At 39.4% G+C, this 19894-nt stretch overlaps 2 protein-coding genes and 1 pseudogene across 10 annotated transcripts in view; 2 read left to right on the forward strand and 1 right to left on the reverse strand.

Annotated features, from left to right (window-relative positions):
* CDCA8 (cell division cycle associated 8) overlaps window positions 1-10183 on the reverse strand; it is a 24553-nt gene extending 14370 nt beyond the window's left edge. Inside the window, exons 1-4 of one of the 3 annotated variants that reach the window (XM_077150241.1) lie at window positions 9882-10183; window positions 9584-9700; window positions 9319-9447; window positions 7076-7116 (exon numbers count right to left, since the gene is read on the reverse strand). In XM_077150241.1, coding sequence (XP_077006356.1) covers window positions 7076-7116; window positions 9319-9447; window positions 9584-9680 — 267 coding nt within the window. In that variant the 5' untranslated portion in view covers window positions 9681-9700; window positions 9882-10183. Of the gene's footprint in view, window positions 1-7075; window positions 7117-7681; window positions 7993-9318; window positions 9448-9583; window positions 9701-9881 lie in introns of those variants that run through there. The other 2 variants (XM_077150238.1, XM_077150240.1) reach the window with 2 other exon arrangements.
* On the forward strand, window positions 1919-5161 carry LOC143654864 (ubiquitin-like domain-containing CTD phosphatase 1 pseudogene; annotated as a pseudogene).
* Window positions 9292-19557, forward strand: AIRIM (AFG2 interacting ribosome maturation factor). 7 transcript variants are annotated; one of them, XM_077150246.1, is made up of 7 exons: window positions 9782-9907; window positions 9999-10149; window positions 10281-10504; window positions 10683-10960; window positions 14939-15118; window positions 18314-18432; window positions 18609-19557. In XM_077150246.1, the coding sequence occupies exons 4-7, from the start codon at window positions 10686-10688 to the stop codon at window positions 18644-18646; spliced, it is 612 nt and encodes a 203-aa protein (XP_077006361.1). In that variant the 5' UTR covers window positions 9782-9907; window positions 9999-10149; window positions 10281-10504; window positions 10683-10685; the 3' UTR covers window positions 18647-19557. The 7 variants fall into 7 exon arrangements, with proteins under 7 accessions (XP_077006358.1, XP_077006363.1, XP_077006362.1 ...); XM_077150243.1 differs by lacking the exon at window positions 9782-9907 and adding an exon at window positions 9292-9689 and having other exon boundaries at window positions 9999-10504; XM_077150248.1 differs by having other exon boundaries at window positions 9780-9907; window positions 9999-10504; window positions 18310-18432.
* The last annotated feature ends 337 nt before the right edge of the window (window positions 19558-19894 follow it).

Below are 19894 nucleotides of genomic sequence, written 5' to 3' on the forward strand. Positions count from 1 at the left end.
CAAATCAAAGTAGAAAAACCACAGGATAATCTCGACTGATGCAGAAAAGGCATCTGACAAAATTCAACATCCTTTCTTGTTGAAAACACTTCAAAGGATTATAATAGAAGGGAATTTCCCCAACATAATAAAGGGAACATACAAAAACCCACAACTAGCATCATCCTCACTGGGGAAAAACTGAAAACTCCCCCTAAGATCAGGAACAAGACAAGGATTTCCACTATCACCATTGTTATTCAACACTGTGTTGGAAGTTCTAACCAGAGCAATTAGACAAGAAAAAGAAATACAAGGTATCAAAATTGAAAAGAAACAAGTAAATCTCTCACTGTTTGCAGATGATATGATACTACATGTCAAAAAACCCCAGAAAATCCACAGCAAAACTACTAGAGCTAATAAATGAGTACAACAAAGTGGCAGGTTACAAGATCAACACTCAAAAATCTGTAGTTTCTATACACTAGTAATGAGCAATCTGAGGGGGAAATCAAGAAAAAAAATCCACTTACAATTGCAACCAAAAGAATAAAATATTTAGGAATAAATTTAACTAAGGATACAGAAGACCTATACAAAGAAAACTACAAGAATTGCTAAAAGAAATCACAGAAGACCTAAATAAATGGAAGGGCATACCATATTCATGGATTGGGAGACTAAATGTAGTTAAGATGTCAATTCTACCTAAATTGACTTATAGATTCAATGCAATACCAATTAAAATCCCCAAAACTCTCTTTGCAGAAATAGAAAAACCAATAACCAAATTCATATGGAAAGGCTGGGTGTCCCGAATAGCTAAAAATATCCTGAGAAAGAAAAATGAAGTCGGAGGTCTCACACTACCTGACTTTAAGGCATATTACATAAGCCATGTTTTAACCTAAATCCCATTTCGTAAAGGCAGAATAATTCCTATTCAATACTGTATGTTTGAAATTGTAATCAAATCATCCCCCTGGAGATGTGATTAAATCAAGAGTGGTTGTTAAACTGGATTAGGTGATGACATGTCTCCACCCATTTGGGTGGGTCTTGATAAGTTTCTAGAGTCCTATAAAAGAGGAAACATTTTGGAGAATGGGAGATTCGGAGAGAGCAGAGAATGCTGCAGCACCACGAAGCAGACAGTCCATCAGGCAGTGCTTTGGAAATGAAGAAGGAAAACATCTCCCGGAGAGCTACATGAAACAGGAAGCCAGAAGAAGCTAGCAGATGACGCCGTGTTTGCCATGTGCCCTTCCAGATGAGAGAGGAACCTTGACTGCATTCACCATGTGCCCTTCCAGTCAAGAGAGAAACTGTGACTGTGTTTGCCATGTGCCTTCTCACTAGAGAGAAACTCTGAACTTCATCGGCCTTCTTGAACCAAGGTATCTTTCCCTGGATGGATACCTTTGATTGGACATTTCTATAGACTTGTTTTAATGGGGACATTTTCTCGGCCTTAGAACTGTAAACTCGCAACTTATTAAATTCCTGTTTTTAAAAGCCAGTCCATTTCTGGTATATTGCATTCTGGCAGCTAGCAGACTAGAACACACCAAAATGGCCATTATCAGTAAAACAGAAAATGACAAGCGCTGGAGAGAATGTGAAGAAAGAGGCACACTTACCCACTGATGGTGAGAACGGTACAACTGCTGCGGAAAGCAGTTTGGCAGGAAGCTAAGAATAGAATTGCCATATGACCCGGCAATACCATTGCTAGTTATCTAGAGGACATAAGGGCAAGGACACAAATGGACATTTGCACACCAATGTTTACACCAGCATTATTTACAGTTGCCAAGAGATGGAATCAGCCCAAATGTCCATCAACAAAAGAGTGGCTAAATAAGCTGTGGTATATACACACAATGGAATATTACACAGTTGTAAGACAGAATAAAGTCATGAAGCATGTAACAACATGGATGGACCTAGAGGACACTATGCTAAGTAAGATTAGCCAGAAACAAAAGGACAAATACTGTATGGTCTCACTGATTTGAACTAACATTAATGAATGAACTTGTTAAGAACAGAGGCCATCAGGAGATACAAATATGGTAGATACTGGGTAATTGGAGCTGAAGAGATACAGATTGTGCAACAGAACTGATTGTAAAAATTCAGAAATGGATAGCATAATAATTCCTAATTGTAGCACATAATGTTAGTACAGTGAATGAAATTGAATGTGAGAATGATAGAGGGAGCAGGACTGGGGGCACAAATGAAAGCAGAAGGAAAGACAGATGATAAAGACTAAGATGGTTTAATCTAGGAATACTTAGAGTATACAATGATAGTGACTAAATGTACAAATTAAAAAATGTTTTTGAATGAGGAAGAACAAAGGAATGTCAATATTCCAGGGTGTTGAAAATAGATGGTAATTCACATTTTAAAACTTTAACTTATGTGTGAGACTAACACAAAAAATGTTTACTTGGTACAAAATTTATATTTTGACTAGTGCATTTCCTAATATAACTTATATGGACAGTTTAATTGAACACCATAAGTACATGGAACACTGAATAGGGCATGAGATTTTGTAGGTTTGTCCAGAACGATGCCCCAATAAATCCCAGCGTGATTTAAACTGCATAAAAAAGTATTTGCAAAGTCCTCTTGGGGGAATGGCAAGAGAGGCAGAAAATTCAACTTTCCCATTTAGAGAATTCCTGATATTTTCACAAGCATTGGAGACAGCCAAATCAATAGGCTGAGCCCTCAATCTTGGGGTTTGTTCATATGAAACTTATACTCATAAAGGATAGATTAAGCCTACTTAAAATTAAGCCCAAGAATCACCCCCAGAGAACCTCTTTTATTGCTAAGATGTATTGCTATCTCTCTCTCTCTCTCAGCCAATACGGCAAGCAAATTCACCACCCACTCCTTCTCTACACGGGACATGATTCCCAAGAGTGTAAACCTCCCTGGCAACATGGGATAGAAATGAGCTGGGACTCAGCATCAAGGGATTGAGAAAACCTTCTCAACCGAAAGGGGGAAGAGAGAAATGAGACAAAATAAAGTGTTAGTGGCTGAGAGATTTCATAGTTGAGAAGTTATTCTGGAGGTCATTCTTACGCATTTTATAGATATCCCCTTTTTAGTTTAAGGTGTATTAGACAGGCTACAGGGAAGTGCCTGAAACTGTAGAGCTGTGCTCCAGTAGCCATGTTTCTCGAAGTTGAATGTATAATGACATAGCTTTCGCAATGTGACTATGTGATTGTGAAAACCTTGTTGTCTGATGTTCCTTTTATCTATGATATTGACAGATGAATAAAAAATATGGATTAAAAATAAACAAATAACAGGGGGAACAAATGTTAAAATAAATTGAGTAGATTGAAATACTTGTGAACAATGAAAGGGAGTATAAGGGGTATAGAAAAAAATAGGGGAACAACAGTTAAAATCTATTGAGTAGATGGAAATACTAGTGGTCAATGAGAGGCAGGGGTTAGGGGTATGGTATGTTTGAGTTTTTTCTTTTTCCTTCTTATTTCTTTTTCTGGAATGATGCAAATGTTCTAAAAATGATCATGGTGATGAATATACTACTATGTGATGAAAAAATAAATAAAATAAAGAGAAGGAGTAGTGTCATGGTCAGGTTCATGTGTCAACTTGGCCAAGTGGTGGTACCTGTTTGTCTGGTTGGGCAAGTGCTGGCCTGTCTGTTGCGATGAGGACATTTCATAGAATTAAATCATGATCATGTCAGCTGCATCCACAGCTGATTCCATTTCTAATCAGCCAAAGGGGAGTGTTTTCTGCAATGAGTGATGCTTAATCTAATCACTGGAAGCCTTTTAAGGAGGATTCAGAAGAGACAGGCTCTCTTCCTGCTTCGCCTGGTGAGCCTCTCCTGTGGAGTTTGTCCAGACCCACCACTGGAATCGTCACCTTCACAGCCTGCCCTGTGGATTTTGGACTCTGTGTTCCCGCGATCACGTGAGAAACTTTTACAAATTTTATATTTGCGAGTGTTCCCTGTTGATTCTCTAGAGAACCCTAACTAATACAAGTAGTATAACAGAGAAGACAGGATTTAACAAATGAGTATGACTGCTGAGTCATTCAAGTTATATTTCTGTTGGCCTCCAGTGTTTTGGAACAGCTAGAAGAAAAAACGAAAAATCATATAACCCATACCAATCTTTAAAATCTGTTCTATAACTACTTGTTAAAACACATTTGGGAATTTATAGCTGTTTTGTATATATTTTATATTTCACAATAAAAGAAAAGTTTTAAAAAAATGGGGTGGACAGGAATTGTCAGTGACTATGTTTTCAGAAGAAGATGCTGTGCTAGATCTTAAAGTTTCTCAGGAGCCTTACAGGAGTATTGCCAGAATACCAAAAGTTACTTGGACTCAAAGTTACAGGCAAACCTGCAGAAAATGATACTACGTTTGGAGCTCTCAAACGGAAACGAAATACTGAAATCATGATGATGGGAACTCGTGAGGAGAGCTTGGAAGATGTCTGAGGTCCACCACCTGACAAGGATGATCATGTCATTGACTTGGATATTGAAGATGAAGTAGTTGAAGTAGAAAATAAGAAAGAAATCCTGCTGAAAATTTCTTGCAGAGTTAAAGAATACAAAGTGGAAGTTCTGAATCCTCTCCAGGGAAGGGAAAAAGCTTTTGGTATTAGCTGTTGATTATACATTATTTGGCCACAGGTCTTGTGTAGAGACTAGGTTAGAATTAATGCGGCCCTATCTTCAAGAATTCCTAACACCTGAATATGAGGGTTATGACATTGTTATTTGGCCTGCCACAAATATGAAGTGGATTGAAACTAAAATGAAAGAACTGGGAGTAAGCAAAATGCAAACTGTAAGATTATCTTCAAGTTGGACAGTGCTGCTATGTCAACAGTACATACTCAAGGAGAGGATTAATCGACATAAAACCTCTTGGTGTTAAGTTTTTGGATTTTACAGTAAAAAAAAACACCATTACGTTTGATGACATAGGAAGAAACGTTCTAATGAATCCCATAGAATGAGCTAAAGATAAGACCTTTTATGAAAGCTCACCTAAATCGAGATAAAGACAGAACTTTTAAAATTAACTCAGTACTTCAAGGAAAGAGCAAAATTAAACGACTTCTTGGAGCTAAACCACAAATACTGGTAAAGGTATTTTTCAAAGAAACAAGGACAGTAGTTGTAAACTATAAAACTCATACTTGAGGTCCATGAACTTGTTGCTTTTATGCTAGAACTCATTATGATAGTGCCAGACACTGAAGCAAATGCCACACTGCTTATACTTGGTCTTCCAATTTTCTGTAAATTTAAGTTTATGTTTCTTGAAAGTCATAACAATATGCTAAAATAAGTCCATTTCCCCTCTCTATTTATATATACTGTTACTACTGAAAATTATTTTCTCCAGTATTGATTACTGAGCTTTTTTCCAAAAAAAAAAGAGGAATGTATACTGTCATTTTGTGACTTATGAAACAACATATCTTTTATTTTGTCTCACTAAGTCTAAGACCAAACCCATCTCGAAACTAGTGTTTTCCTTTCAAAGCCAAAAGAAAAAAAAGAAGTTTTTGAGTAGGAAAATTAGTTTGGTATGCTTAAGATTGCCAATAATTTTTTTATCCCTTTGTCATACACATAATTTCTCTTCTGTACTCTATTATTAAGATCTCTGAATTCTAAGCTGTCTCAATTTGGTCTGTATGTGTTACAGTATTCTTCGAATTAAACTGGAAAATATTAGCTATGATTCAGATATAGTATGAGAAATAAACCTTAAGACTGAAGAATAAAGCTAAGGAACAAGAGTGTCTCTTTTTGGTGGCTAAACAGAAGCACTTCTACCTACAGCCATTGTCATCAAAGCAGATAAAGACACTAATTCAGTGGAACATATCACTGATTCATTCCTATAAAGCCTGAACAAAAATTCTTTTCTAGCAATACCTTGTCTATGTAAAAACACTGTGTTTCAATGAAAATATCTAGCTTTAAGATTAAAAACTATATATTTGCAGCTCTTAAACCTGCACTATAGATATGTGATGTGACCAGTTTGTTTACAGTATTGCTTTAAATAGTTCTTGTATTTGAAAGGAAGCTAATCCTTTCAAATAAACTTGGTGCATATTGTTCTTACAGGACTATTTCAGAGAGTAAATAATAGAATACCTTTTCTTTAAAAGATAAAAATAAATAAATACGTGTGTTATGTGCATATGAGTATGTATGTATGTATATGCAACAAACATTATATATGCACTTAATATTTTTTCCAAATGTTTGCATGCTTAAAAAGTATTTTGTTTGCTTTGCTTGTTTTTGACTGCATTTGTGGTTGTAGCTAATCTCTTTTCAGTGCAATATAACAGTTTGTGTGACTATATCACAAGGGATTTATTCATTCTCCCATCGATAGTTTTTTGCTACTATAAATACTGCTACCTTGAACTGTCTTATATATGTCTCTGGAGCACACATCCACGTTTTCTCTTGGCTATATACTTAAGGATAGGGCAGTACAGGGTTGTAGATTATTCAAGGGTTCAGCCTTGATATTATGCCAAATTGCTTTTCAAAGTGGTTATCCTTGTTTACATTGCTTCAATATTCAATACAAGTTCCTAACGATCCTCTACAATACCTGGTCCTGTGTCATACTTCTCACTCTTGGCAAGTCTTGAGACTCTCAATTATCATGAGAAGCCTTCTTCAAAAAGGCTTCCAGTGGCCATTCTAATTAAATTTGCTCACAGTGGTAACTACCTGTATGTATGGGTATAGCCAAGAGCAGGCATGATTCCAAGTCCTTTCCTCACAGAGCACATACAAATATCAGAGTAGTAGTTACGGCAGGAATGATAAAATCTGTTCTATAACTCAGAACTCAGAACTATTCGGACTTCATGTACTCAGCATCTGATACTACAATTTTTCAGTTGACATGAACAGATAATGTTCCCTATGGATCTCTTCCACAACAAGCAACCATTGGTTGGATTTTATGACTAGACTAAGGATAAAACTAACCAACAATTAAAAAATAGGAGCGGTTACTTACCGTTGCTGCCTCTTCTAAGGCCTGCTTGTTTCCTCCAAGGGCTTTAAACAGAACATTTTATTTAGTTACTATCAGATTTTAACAATAACTCACCTTCCCTAACACTATCAGTTATTTCTAAAACTGGACATGATTAAACCCTTGGGCCAGAATTCAAGAACCTTTACAATCTAATCTTTCTCCAACCTTGACTTCTCCTCCTATTCATTATGACCTACTCTGTGTTCCACCACATTAAGCTTCTCATTTCCCAAATGTGCCACTGTCGCTCATGACTTAGTGCCTTGATACTTATTATTTCCTCTGCCTGCAGTACTTCTCTGAACCCAGCAAACTCCTAATTCATCCTTAAAACTCAGGTCAAATGTCATCACTTCAGAAAGTTGTCCTATGTATCAAACAATCCACCTACCATGCTTCACTCAATCTCAAATCCCTACTCTACAGATACGGAAACTGAGGCTAAAGAGACTAAGCAACTTGACCAGGATCACAGAGCTGGTATATGAAAGAACTGAAATTTGAACTCAGGTCTACCTTTTCCCTAAATTTTAGCTTATGTTTCTATAAAGCAGGGTGCTACAAAGAGCTAAGTTAGTTGCTCACCCTTTTCCTCCACAACAACTACTCGAAGTTGTTCAGTATCTAACTTTGCTTTGGGCTGTGAATTCCTTGAGGACAAAAATAATATTTTCATAGTATCTGGCAAAAATCTGGAATATGTTAAGTGTGCAGCAAATATTTGCTTAACAAAGAGATCTTTCAAAGATTTAGAAAGAGAATATAAGTTAGGATGGGCCCTCCTGCTAGAAACTCTCATAGCATTCTTCCTATATAACAGTTAAGAACTCAGACTTCGGAATCAGAATGTCTGGGTTCAAATATTCTGCCACTAACTAGCTTATGAGCCCTTAAGCAAAGTAACTAATCTCTCTGTGCCTTAAAAGAGATAATATTAATAATTAATAGGCTTATAATCAATAAGTTTGTTATGAGGATAAATCTAGTAAACATACGTAAAACATATGGTATAATGCCTGTGTGACATAGTAAACATGACAAATGTGCTTACTGACTGCCACTCAATTTTAATTATATAATAAGTGTGTGAACTTTTAAATGACCCTACTCCACTAACATCAGTTCCTGAGGGCAGGGACAAGTGTGTTTTATTCCTCAATGCACTTTTCAGCACCTAGCATTTTGACAGATACCTGCTCAATGAGTATTTGTAGAAATGAGCAAATGACTAAAAGAGTAAGCTAAAAGGATCATTACATGTCTACTGCATACACAGAACCTGCATTTCTATCCAAGGAGGCTACCTACTGGGTAATTAAGAATAGAGGAAAAATTAAGGATAACTTAGCACAAAGGGCAGCCTCCTGCATTTCCTTAGACTTTTAACAAGGCAGTGGGGAAAAGACAGATTTTCCTCTGGCCAGGAAAAGTCTCAGGTTCTTGTACTACACAATTTGACTTGGCCATTTTTAAACTGGCGGTTTTCATAATCTGCAGGAAGCACTGCCTAGGGGTTATCCCTCTACCTGGGCTCTAATAACAAACCAAGTTTTTCATTTAATCATTTAACAAATATGTATTGAGCACCTAGTACTTGTCAGCTCCTCTTCTGGCTACAGATGAAACAGACAAAATTCTTACTCTGCCCTTATGGATTTACAATCCTGGTTGTAGGGTGAAAGGATATGTAACCAACAAAAATAAATACAGAAAATATATATTAGACTAAATCAGGGGTCAGCAAACTGCTCCTGTCTATTTTGGTATGGACTGCAAGCTGCGAATGCTTTCTACATTTTAAAATGGTTGGAAAAAAATGTCAAAAGAAGAATAATATTTCATGACACTTGAAAGTTATGTGACATTCAAATTTCAGTATCCATAAATTTTTTTGTGGAACACAGTCACGTGCATTCCTTATAGCTGCTTTGGAGGTAAAATACCAAAATTGAGTAGTCGCCAGAGAACCTTCTGGCCTACAAAGTCTAAAATATTTACTATCTGGCTCTTAATGGAAAAAGTCTGCCTACTCATGGATTAGATGGTAATAAGTGCTATGGAGAAAAATAAAGAGGCGCTGGGCAGGAGGGCTGCAGTTTTCAACTGCTGTCAGGGAAGACTTCACTACGAGGATGACGTTCGAGCTAGTCCTTTATAAAGCCTGTCACGGTAACCACAAGGGGATCCAGGCCAAAGCCTAGGGCCATTCCAGCAGCTCTTACCGAAGTAGTCCAGCCAATTCATCTCGCGCAGGGCCTTAGGGAGCCGCAAGATCTCGATGTTGTACAAGTTATCCATCTCTTTGAGGAGGTTCTGCCTGTCTGACTGAATCTGCTTGGATCGCATTTGCACTGCGAGAGGACAGAATCAACAGGATACGGGTCACCCGGCGGGTGAAAGGGGCCTGGAATCTTGCTCCCTGCTCCCCAACCCACCAGGGCCCAGCCATCGCCCGGGAAGCCGCGACCACCCGGCTGTGCCCCTTACCTTCGCGGTCGAAATCCTTGAGAAAGGAGGCGAGCTTCCGGCTCCTCAAAGAGTTGGTCTTGGTGGTTCGTCTGCTGCCCTTCCTCGCAGGAGCCATGACGTTTCGGTGGGTGGAGGCTACGGGGAGGGGGGACCGAGTCACAAGAGGTTAGTGGGGCAGTAGAGAGAGGGGAAATAAGGGGGCCGCGACGGGGCGGAGGGGTGGGGGGGGGGGAGGCCGGATAGCGTCCCAAGGGAGTCAGTAAAGGGGATTCCCTCCCTTCCGGGCCCGGGCTTAAAGAAGAAGCAAAGCACGAACCTGCGGGTCCCCAAACAAGGGCAGAGGTAAACCTGCTCGCTCCGGCTGAGACGGACTGGCTCTGAAGCGAACCGGACCTACAATCGCCGCCACCAAATTCAAATCCAACTTCCCCAGGTTAACGAATGAGGAGTCGCCGTCTTAGAAAGGTCCCACAACATCCAATCACCAGGAAGCTCCAGTATCCGGCGGCCAGTCCGCGCCCGGGACTACAACACCCAGAAGTCATTGCGGGCCGACGACGCTCGTCCGCGGCTCGCAAGACCAGGTGGTCTAGTGAGGCGCTCTCGGGGAGGTCGCTTTGGGGCGGGTGCAGAAGGACGCGAGCGCGCGGTGGCTGTCCCATCGGCTGCCGTATCTTTGGTTGTCTTAATTTTAGGTTTTTTCCCCCTGGTTTAGGGAAAGGGGTAGGCAGCTTCAAGGAGGGGAGATAAGATTCCGGATCCGGGAGCATCGGTCTGAGGGGAATACAGAGTTTCTGCCCCGGGAACCCGCATTCTGAGCCAGGAGATTGACCTACCTCTGAGAGATAGTCGGGAAACCCTGCTCGAGGTGACAAACAAAAGGGACTCTTCCCAGAGCCCTTTGTGAAGGAAAGACAACGCTTCGCGCCGGGAGCTCAGGTCTGAAGGGATAGACAGACCTGCGTGAGGAACCCCCTGGTTGGAGGGTGGAAGCCAAGAGCTTGACCTCACAGGAGGACGAAATAATTCCCACCCTTGACCCCGTTCTCCCCATTCTGACTTGGGACCTTAACACTTGTTGTTGTTTGTTTCTGTTTTTTGCTTTTGTATTCAGCAGAAGATGACTCAGGACCGGGCATCTCTTGCTGTGCAGGAGGCCCTGAAGAAGTGCTTTCCCGTGGTGGAGGCGCAGCACAGCTTGTGGCAAAGTACTCTGAGGGACTGCCAGCCCCTCCTGGCTTCCCTCAGCAACTTGGCAGAGCAACTACAAGCCGCTCAGAATCTGCGGTTTAACGAGGTGCCGTCGCTCCGGGCCTTCCCGGACTTGAAGGAGCGGCTGAGACGCAAGCAGCTGGAGGCTGGTGACACTGTCCTGGACAAGCTCGGGGAGAGGATGTAAGAGGCTCAGAATTTTTCACAGAAATATTTTGAATCTGGGTGTTTGATCAGTAGCCAGCACCTGTCAGAGAGTGTTTATCTCCTTACATGAGAGTATGACATTAGAGAATTCTCATCCTTCTTTTTCTGCCTGCTTAGCTGGACCTTTGTCAAAAAGCCATTTTCAGACATTTTCCTTGTCAGAGGCTAATATGGTAGTGGTGAAATTAGTTGAGGTCACAAAAGCGGAACAGAAAAGCTGGTATCAAAGGAGTGGAGGAAGCTTATCAGCACTAATTGATAGTTTTTTTGATGAAAAGCAACGAGGAGCTATACTGTAAACCTAGTAGGTGTCACAGCTAAGGCTTATTTTGTTTGTTTTATGCTGTCTTTTTTATTAGAGAAGTTGTAGGTCTACAGAAGAATCACACATAAAATACAGTTTCCATGTACCACTCTACACCTTGCATTAGTGAGATACATTTGTTACAATTGATGGAAGAACATTTTTACAATTGTACTGTTGTTAAATTGTCCATGATTTACATTAGGCTCACTGTTTGAATCATATGGTCCCATATTATTGTTGTTTTAAATTTTTGTTCTTGTAACATATATACAACCTACAATTTCCCATTTTAAGCACATTCACGTACATAATTTAGTACTATTAAATGAGTTCACAGTATTGTGCTACCGTCACTACCATCCATGACCAAAACTTTTCCATTATCCCAGACAGAAACTGCACATTAAGCGCTGATTCCCTTCCCTACCCCCATCCTGTCCCCTGGTCACTTATAATCTAGCTTTTGACTTTGAATTTGCTTATTCTAATTATTTCACATCTGTGAGATCATACAATATTTGTTCTTTTGTGTCTGACTTATTTCACTTAACATGATGTCTTAAATGTTCATCCATGTTGTGCCATACATCAGATTTTCATTTCTTTTTCACAATATTGTATATATACCACATTTTGTTATTCATTCATCTTGTTACTTCCATCTTTTGGCATTTGTGAATAATACCACTGTTAACATTAGTGTGCAAATACCCGTTCGAGTCCTTGTTTTCAGTCTTAAATAGAAGTGGGATTGCCACTTGGTCATTTGGTAGTTCTATACTTAACTTTCTAAGGAACCCGCCAGGCTCTCTTCCACATGGCTGCATCATTTTACTTTTCCACCAACAGTGCCTGAGTCTCCACATCCCCTCCAACACTTGTAATCTTCCACTTTTTAAATAGTAGCCATTCTAGTGACTTTTAAAATATTAGCCATTCTAGTGGGTGGGATGCGGTATCTCATTGTGGTTTTGATTTGCATTTCCCTGGTGGCTAATGATGTTGAACATCTTATATGCTTTTTGGCCATTTGTATATCTTTGAAGAAATGTCTGTTTAAGTCTTTTGCCCATTTTAAAATTATGTTGTTTGTCTCTTTGTTGTTGAGTTGTAGTTCTTTGTATATTCTAGATATTAAACCATTATCATATATATGGTTTCTAAATATTTTCTTCCATTTTATAGGTTGACTTTTTACTTTCTTCATAAAGTCCTTTGATGTACAAAAGTTTTTAATTTTGATGAGGACCCATTTATTTATGTTTGTTGTTGCTTGTGCTTTTTGTATAAAGTCTAAGAAACCACTGCCTAACATGAGGTCCTATAGACATTTCCCCATGTTTTCTTCTAAGGGTTTTAGATCTTCTATTGATGTTTTTTATCTATTTGGAGTTAATTTTGTATATAGAGTGATATAGGGGTCCAGTTTTATTCTTTTGCATGTAGTTATCCAGTTTTCCCAGCAAAATTTGTTGAAAAGACAATTCTTTACCTATTCCCCAAGAGTGAACTTGGCACCCTTGTCAAAAATCAAATGTCTATAGATGTGTGGGTATATTTCAAAATACGTTTTTGAGCACCTACAGGCTGCTAAGCACAAGGTACTAGGAATACAACAGTGAACCAGACTTAGTTCCTGCTCTCTAGGAGTTCACAGTTGAGTAGTAAAAATAGACAATCAGGTAATTAAATTACATCATGGTACTTCTAAGAGAGTGGTAAGTGCAGGCAATTGTAGAAACATAGAGGAGAAGGAAAGCTTCTGAGAGGAAGTGATGTCCAAGAATTGAAGGATGAGCAGGTGTTCACAGGGGTGAGAGGTGGGCATGGGTTGTTACATAGAAAATAGTGTGGCTTTACAGAAGGAGGTGGCAGGAGATGGTTGGACAGGTAAGCCAGTTCATGAAGGGACACGTAAGCTATGTCAAGGAGCATGTGTCTCTAGATAATTTATTTCCTTTGCTTCTGTATCAAGGGGACTTTAATGAGATATTGAGGGCAGAGCACTCCAAGCACCCCCTGCTAGGTCATAGACACAGTTTCTGTGTGGGTCAGCCCCTTAATCGGAGTAGTTGTTTAATAACTTCCTGGGAATCAGCATTATCCATAATAGCCAAGAAGTGGAAACATATGTCCTTTCAGCTGGTGAATGGATAAATAAGATGTGGTATACCCATACAATGGAATATTAGTCAGCCATAATGAGAAATCAAGTACTGAATATGCTACAACTTGGTTGAACTTTGAAGGATTGTGCTGAGTGAAAGATACCAGACATAAAAGGCCATGCATAGTTTTGATTCCATCCCTATGAAATGGCCAGTATAGGCAGACACAGGGATAGAAGTAGATCAGTGGTTGCCAGAGGGCAGGAAGGAAAAGGGAATAGAAAATAATTGAAAATGTTTTGGAATTGGTGGTGATGTTTTCACAACTTTGTGACCACATGAAGAACTACTGAGTGGTACTCTTTGAAAGACTGAATTTTATCACAGTTAGGAAAGAACCCCCTGTAAAAGCCTGTCTCCCAAGAAGCATCAGGTTTCCTCTAGACCAGTGGCCTTCCAACTTTTGACCTTGACTTACATAAATAAGTACATTTTATATCAAAATCCATACACACATATATGTATTTGTCTATGACTATTGGGTTGTTATTTTCAATGTATTTTTCTTAGTGAATCATAGCCAAATATTTTTGAAAGCCACTCTTCTAGGCTAGGGAATGCCTTGTCCATTGGAAAGTTGTAGCCTTGTTTTAATGACTGGATCCCTTGGAGTCATCATCAGTGGAATAACAATTTACCATAAGCTAAGTACCACCATAAGCACTTTATATGCATTATTGGATTTAATCATCACAAGCACTTTTTGCATTTATTCATTCATTGAATAAATGCTTATTGTTTTATGTGCCAGTCTCTGTTCTAGGTGTTTAGAGTTTACAGTGAGCAAGCAGACCCTTATACTTGAGGGAGAATGAGTAATTTTCCTAAAATCCATAGTAGCTTGTGGGCATCCAGGGACTAAATGCCTTAACCACTAAAATATGCTGTCTTTCTCAAAACAGGAAGCCAGAATATATCCCCTCACACATAGCAGGTATGAGGGATAAGGCTAGGCACCCTGTGAATAGACCTGCTTTGTTGCTTCCATATCGTTTTCTTTATTCCTTTTTCATATGCCTGGCCTGACACCATGAGTGAGCATTTGTTTTCTTTGTGACACAGTTTGATGGCATCTCCAGAAAGGTCCCTTTTTCTTTTCTTTGTACCTGGGCTTATCATACAATTTTGAGAGCCATGTAATACCATCTCTTAGTCACTTCTTGATTCTTGAACCAACCCTACTTCCAAGACACTGTCATTAATCTCCTTTGATCAGTTGGCCTCAATTGGGGATGATTTTTCCCATCAGGACATTTGACAATGTCTGGAAACAATTTTATTGTCACAATTGGGGAAGGGGGTGGTTTACTTCTGACATCTAGTGGACAGAAGTCAGGGATGCTGCTAAATAGCTTATATTGCACAGGATAACCCACTGTAACACAGTTATGGTCCAAAATGTCAATAGTACCGTGGTTGAGAACGCTTGCTTTGAACCTTTCTCATGATACTACCTAATATCGGACTCTTGCCCCACAGAGCTACCCTCCTCAAGGTGCGTGACGTGGTCAGCAGCCATGTGGAGCGAGTATTTCAGGTCTATGAGCAATATGCGGACACGGTTGGCATTGATGCTGTCCTGCAGCCATCAGTTGTGAGCCCGTCTCTGGCTGACATGTTGGAATGGTTGCATGATATCGAGAGACATTATCGAAATTCGTATCCTTTGCATATATTTCAGATATATCCGAAGCTATTCTAAGAAGTCTTTTTCATTTCAGTTTTCAGAAGTTTAGAAAACTCTATAGTTTAGAACAATTCTCTTTGGTTCCAATTCTCTTTGAATTCCTTTGTATAGTCATTCCTCACATAATTTCTTGCCTTCTACCTCCTAGGAACTGTTCTAGGTGCTGGGAGATAGGCACTGAACAAAAAAGTAAAGCACGTAATATGCCAGATGGTGATAAGTGATAGATGGTGATAAAGTGGAGAAAAATAGAACAGAGAAAGGGGAAACTGGGGGGTGAGAGTGGGGTTGTAGTTTTTAAATAGGGTAGTCAGGGCAGGCTTCACTGAGAAAGTGGTTTTTAAGCAAAGACCTAGAATGGGTGAGAGAGGGAACCATGTGGATATTTGGGGGAAGAGTTCTTGGTCAAGAGGACATTAAGTTCAAAGGCCTTGAGATGAGAACATGCTTGGTATTTTTAGAAAAAGCAAGGAGTCCAGTGTGGCCAGAGAAGAGTGATGAGGGGAAGCCCAACAGGAGATCAGGTCAGAGAGACAAGGAGCTAGACCATGTAGGGCCTCAGAGGCCATTGAAAGGATTTTGGCTTTTACTCAATGAGATGGAGAGTCATTAAAGTTTTGAGTAGAGAAGAAACATGCTCAGACCTATATATATATATATATATATATATATATATATATATATTTTAACCTTTTTTACTGTATAGTATAACATATATACAAAACAAAGAATAAAAAAGCAATAGTTTTCAAAGCACTCTTCAAAAAGTGGTTACAGGATAGATCCCAGAGTTTGTCATAGGCTACCATACAATCCTCATATTTTTTCTTCTAGCTTCTCCAGAATATCGGAGGCTAGAGGGCTTAAGTACTTTTTTTTAATCATCACAATCAACTCTTTTTTTGTGAACAATAACATATATACAAAAAGAGCGATAAATTTCCAAGCACAGCACCACAATTAGTTGTAGAACATATTTCAGACTTTGACATGGGTTACATTTCACAATAAAGAGATATCAATTTAATGATCCACCATTCTTATTCATTTGTTAAGTCCTGTCTTCTATTTATAATTCCACCATCACCTTTGATCTTTCCATACCTTTCTTTGGGGTTGTTTGGGCTATGGCAGTTCTAAATTTTTGCTGTTGAAAGGGTCTGTCACTAATATGGGTAGGGAGATAGAACTATCTGATGTTCTGGAGAGGCTGGGCTAGGTTTCAGGACTTATCTGGACCAGGGACCCATCTAGAGGTTGTAGGCTAATAGAAAGTTACTCTAGTGCCTGGAACCCTTGTGGAATCTTATATATATATTGCCCTGGGTGTTCTTTAGGATTGGCTGGAATGGTCCTAGTTGGGGGTAGGCAGGTAGTAAGGTCTACCTGAAGCTTGTGTAACAGCAACCTCCAGATTAGCCTCTCGACTCTATCTGAACTCTCTCTGACACTGATACTTTATTAATTATACTTCTTTTCCCCCTTTGGTGGGGATGGAATTGTTGATCCCATGGTGCCAGGGAGTCCTCTCCCACGAAGGAGACTTTCACCGCTGGATGTCATGTCCCACGTAGGGGGGAGGGCAATGATTTCACTTGCAGAGTTGGGCGTAGAGAGACTGAGACTACATCTGAGCAGCAACAGATGTCCTCCGGAAGTAACTCTTAGGCATGCCTATAGGTAGTCTAAGCTTCTCCGCTACCTACGTAAGCTTCACAAGAGTAAGCCTCATGATCGAGGGCATGGCCTATTGATTTGAGTATCCCTAAGGCTTGACACAGTATTAGGGAAGCCTTAGGCTTATAGGTAAGCAGACCTATATTTTTAACAGTACCACCCTGGCTATATTTTGAGGACAGTTTTTAGGTGGTAGTGGGCAAGGATGGAAGCAGGAGGATCAGTTAGGAGGTTATTGCTGTCTGAATAGTGGGTATACTATCTCAATGAGAAGAGTTAAATTTTATGAAAGAACCACTTGGAGTTCTGGTTTTGCTCTCTTGATTCTTACCTGATGCCTTCATGCTTCAGTTCGTACTTTTATGTGAATGACTTAGAAACCCCAACCTTTATTCTTGTTTGTAGTCTTGATTTTTAATTTCCTGTAGATACCTCCAACTGCATTGCTCATGGAACTGTAAGCTCAAGTTTAAACTTGAATTCTTCAATCTAGCCCTCAGATTCAACTCCTTTTTCCTTTAGTTGTAGAATCATCCAGTCTAGAAACTTAAGGATCATCTTCCCCTTTCTCTCTCTCTTTCCTTTTTTAATTGCAGCAGCAGTAGTAGTAATAGTGGCAGCAGCAGCATGGGCAGAAGGAGCAGTGACTGCAGCGAACATTATTGGGCATTTACTCTGTGCCAAGCACTGTCTTAAGAATGTTTACACAGACACCTATCAAATCCTTTGATTCTCTTTCCCTGGTGCTGCTTGTATTTTCCTTTCTCTATCTCCTCAGCCACTTTCATAATTTCTTACCACTTACTTGGACTTGTAATCCTAGCTAGCCTTTTGACAGGTATTTCTGTCTCTGGCTTCTTTTCCTTTAAGCCATCTTCCTTTCCCTGATTAATGGTTTCAATCCATATATCTTCAGAAATTATAGTTCTGATTGTATCACTTGTATAGAAATTCTCAGGAGCTTCTGTTACTAATAGGATACAGTTTAGACTCCCTAGCTAGATCCCTAGCACTTCAGTGCTCTTTGTGTTCTGGCTCAACCTATCCCTCCTATTTCTTTCTACACATAGCTTCCATGCCAGCCGAACTGGAAAATTTACCTTTTCTTGAATCCATGCCTCCCTGCTTCTACTCCTTTGATTGTGCTTTTCTAGCTGGACTCTCTGCTACCCCGTAAACTAGATGTATTCATGTTCTGAACTTCCATTAGGCTTTATCTTTCATGTTACTTAGATTCTTCTTTTCAGTTTCCTTTTTCCCTTACTATAATGAGAACCTGGATTTCAGGGACATATTTCATTCCCCTTTCCCTGCAGCACAGAACCATGTGAGCAAAGAAGTGTCAAAAAATATTTGTAGCATAGGTGAAACTTGCCCAACTAGTAAAATGTAGCATCTTCACTTTTATAGCTCCCTGAATACTCAGAAGGGTAATTTTTTTCTTTAGCATATTTTATTCTCTTTTTGAGCAGTCCTTAACTTCTAGGAAGTTATCTGAAGAGAAAATACCTCTTCACCTCAATCCACTGGGGAGACTTGGCAAACATCCAAGCTTTGCCCAAGGCCTGGGACCAAATTTCAGAAGATGAACAACAAGACCTTGTACAAGGTATGGGCTTTTTTTTTTTTTAATTCCTTGATCTCCTCTCCATTTTTCCCAGTGTCTCACTTCTGAAGTATTATGGAGATGCCTGCACAGCACGTCAGTATCTTTTATAATCCTAATGGTTTATGTCCTTTGAGGAGGTATGCCACAGTCAGGATTTTTATCTCTTCCTAATACAGATATACTACTGAATGTTTCCTTCTTCCTGGAAGAGTGAGAAAGCTGAGTATTATTTGGAGAACACGGTTGAAGACTGACATTGCTGCACTCTGATATTCCTGAAGGAATGTCAGTATGGCAACCTGATATATTTGAAATATCAATGCCTAAAATTGAAAAACTGGCTCTTGGGAAGATTGATATTGTATGTTTCTAATGTTGGGGCTTTTCCATGCCAAATAATGGCTGTCAGTACCTGGACCACCCCTTGCCCTTTTCTGAGACTCAGGGAAGAAGCAACAGCAGAAGTAGTGGTAGAGAAGGGAAGGCCAGCAGATAAAGAGTGGGACTGCAGAGTTGGGATCAACCTTAGCATCATCCAGAGCTCAGAGCCTGGATGGCATCAGGTCCTGGTTTCATTCGTCTGTTTGTGGCAACATGTGACTCCTTAAAGACAGACAAAGAGGATTTGATGATTTAAGAAATAAGGGTAAGTTCGAAGGAAAACAAATATTTTTTTTACCGGTTGCTGTAGCTCCTTCTCAATAGGTAAATTTAAGTTTCCAGAGCCTACCACCAGGGGGAGGTGGCACAACATGAATTATCCTGTATGCTTTGTCTGAAAAGTGTTCGCCTTTTGCAGTTACTGAGAATAAGTAACCAGGGTCACATTACTGAGAAAGATGTCTTTCCTTTCAGCCTGTGGTTTTCAGCTAGGATAGTAGAACTCCTAAACTAATACTTTTTTTCTGCCCAGAGCTGGCAACTGACTTGCCATGTTCTTTTGAGCTTGGAATAGCTAAGTGGATGGGAGAATACCAGCACAGTCGGGCACTCGAGATTATATTTCTGAGGCCAGTGCTTTCATCTGTGAAATGGATGACCTATCAACTTCCCAGGATTGTTGTAAAAACCTGGGTCATTGGATGTAAGGGGGCTTAATAAAGAATCTGTTTTTCAAAATGAGAGTGGCTTTGTTTTTTTTTTCTTATAACAAAAAATGATAATGCTTTTTTGAAAATTGTAGGAAAATTGTAGAAAAATCCAAAATGTAGAAATGTATAAAGCAAACTCAAAGCAGAGATATTTTGATATGTATCCTTTTAGTATCAGTTCCAAGCTTTCTTTTTTAAACAAATATGGTATCATTGATTAATACTGTTATTTAAATAAATTTTTTTTACTTAATATGTGGCTATCTCTTCATATCAGTAAATATAGCACAACATAATTATATACTATTATATATATACCATATACCATTTTGTGAATGCACTCTATCTTACATTTTAAATGTATTTTTTCC

This window comes from Tamandua tetradactyla, chromosome 2, assembly GCF_023851605.1.
Source record: "Tamandua tetradactyla isolate mTamTet1 chromosome 2, mTamTet1.pri, whole genome shotgun sequence".
Classification (NCBI taxonomy): domain Eukaryota; kingdom Metazoa; phylum Chordata; class Mammalia; order Pilosa; family Myrmecophagidae; genus Tamandua; species Tamandua tetradactyla.

Bases quoted from the DNA above. Each gene is read 5' to 3' on its own strand.
- AIRIM (XM_077150243.1), top strand. From the start codon at position 10,686: ATGACTCAGGACCGGGCATCTCTTGCTGTGCAGGAGGCCCTGAAGAAG. The intron at 10,961-14,938 runs GTAAGAGGCTCA...CTTGCCCCACAG, and splicing joins GACAAGCTCGGGGAGAGGAT to AGCTACCCTCCTCAAGGTGC. The intron at 15,119-18,313 runs GTATCCTTTGCA...ACTTCTAGGAAG, and splicing joins GAGAGACATTATCGAAATTC to TTATCTGAAGAGAAAATACC.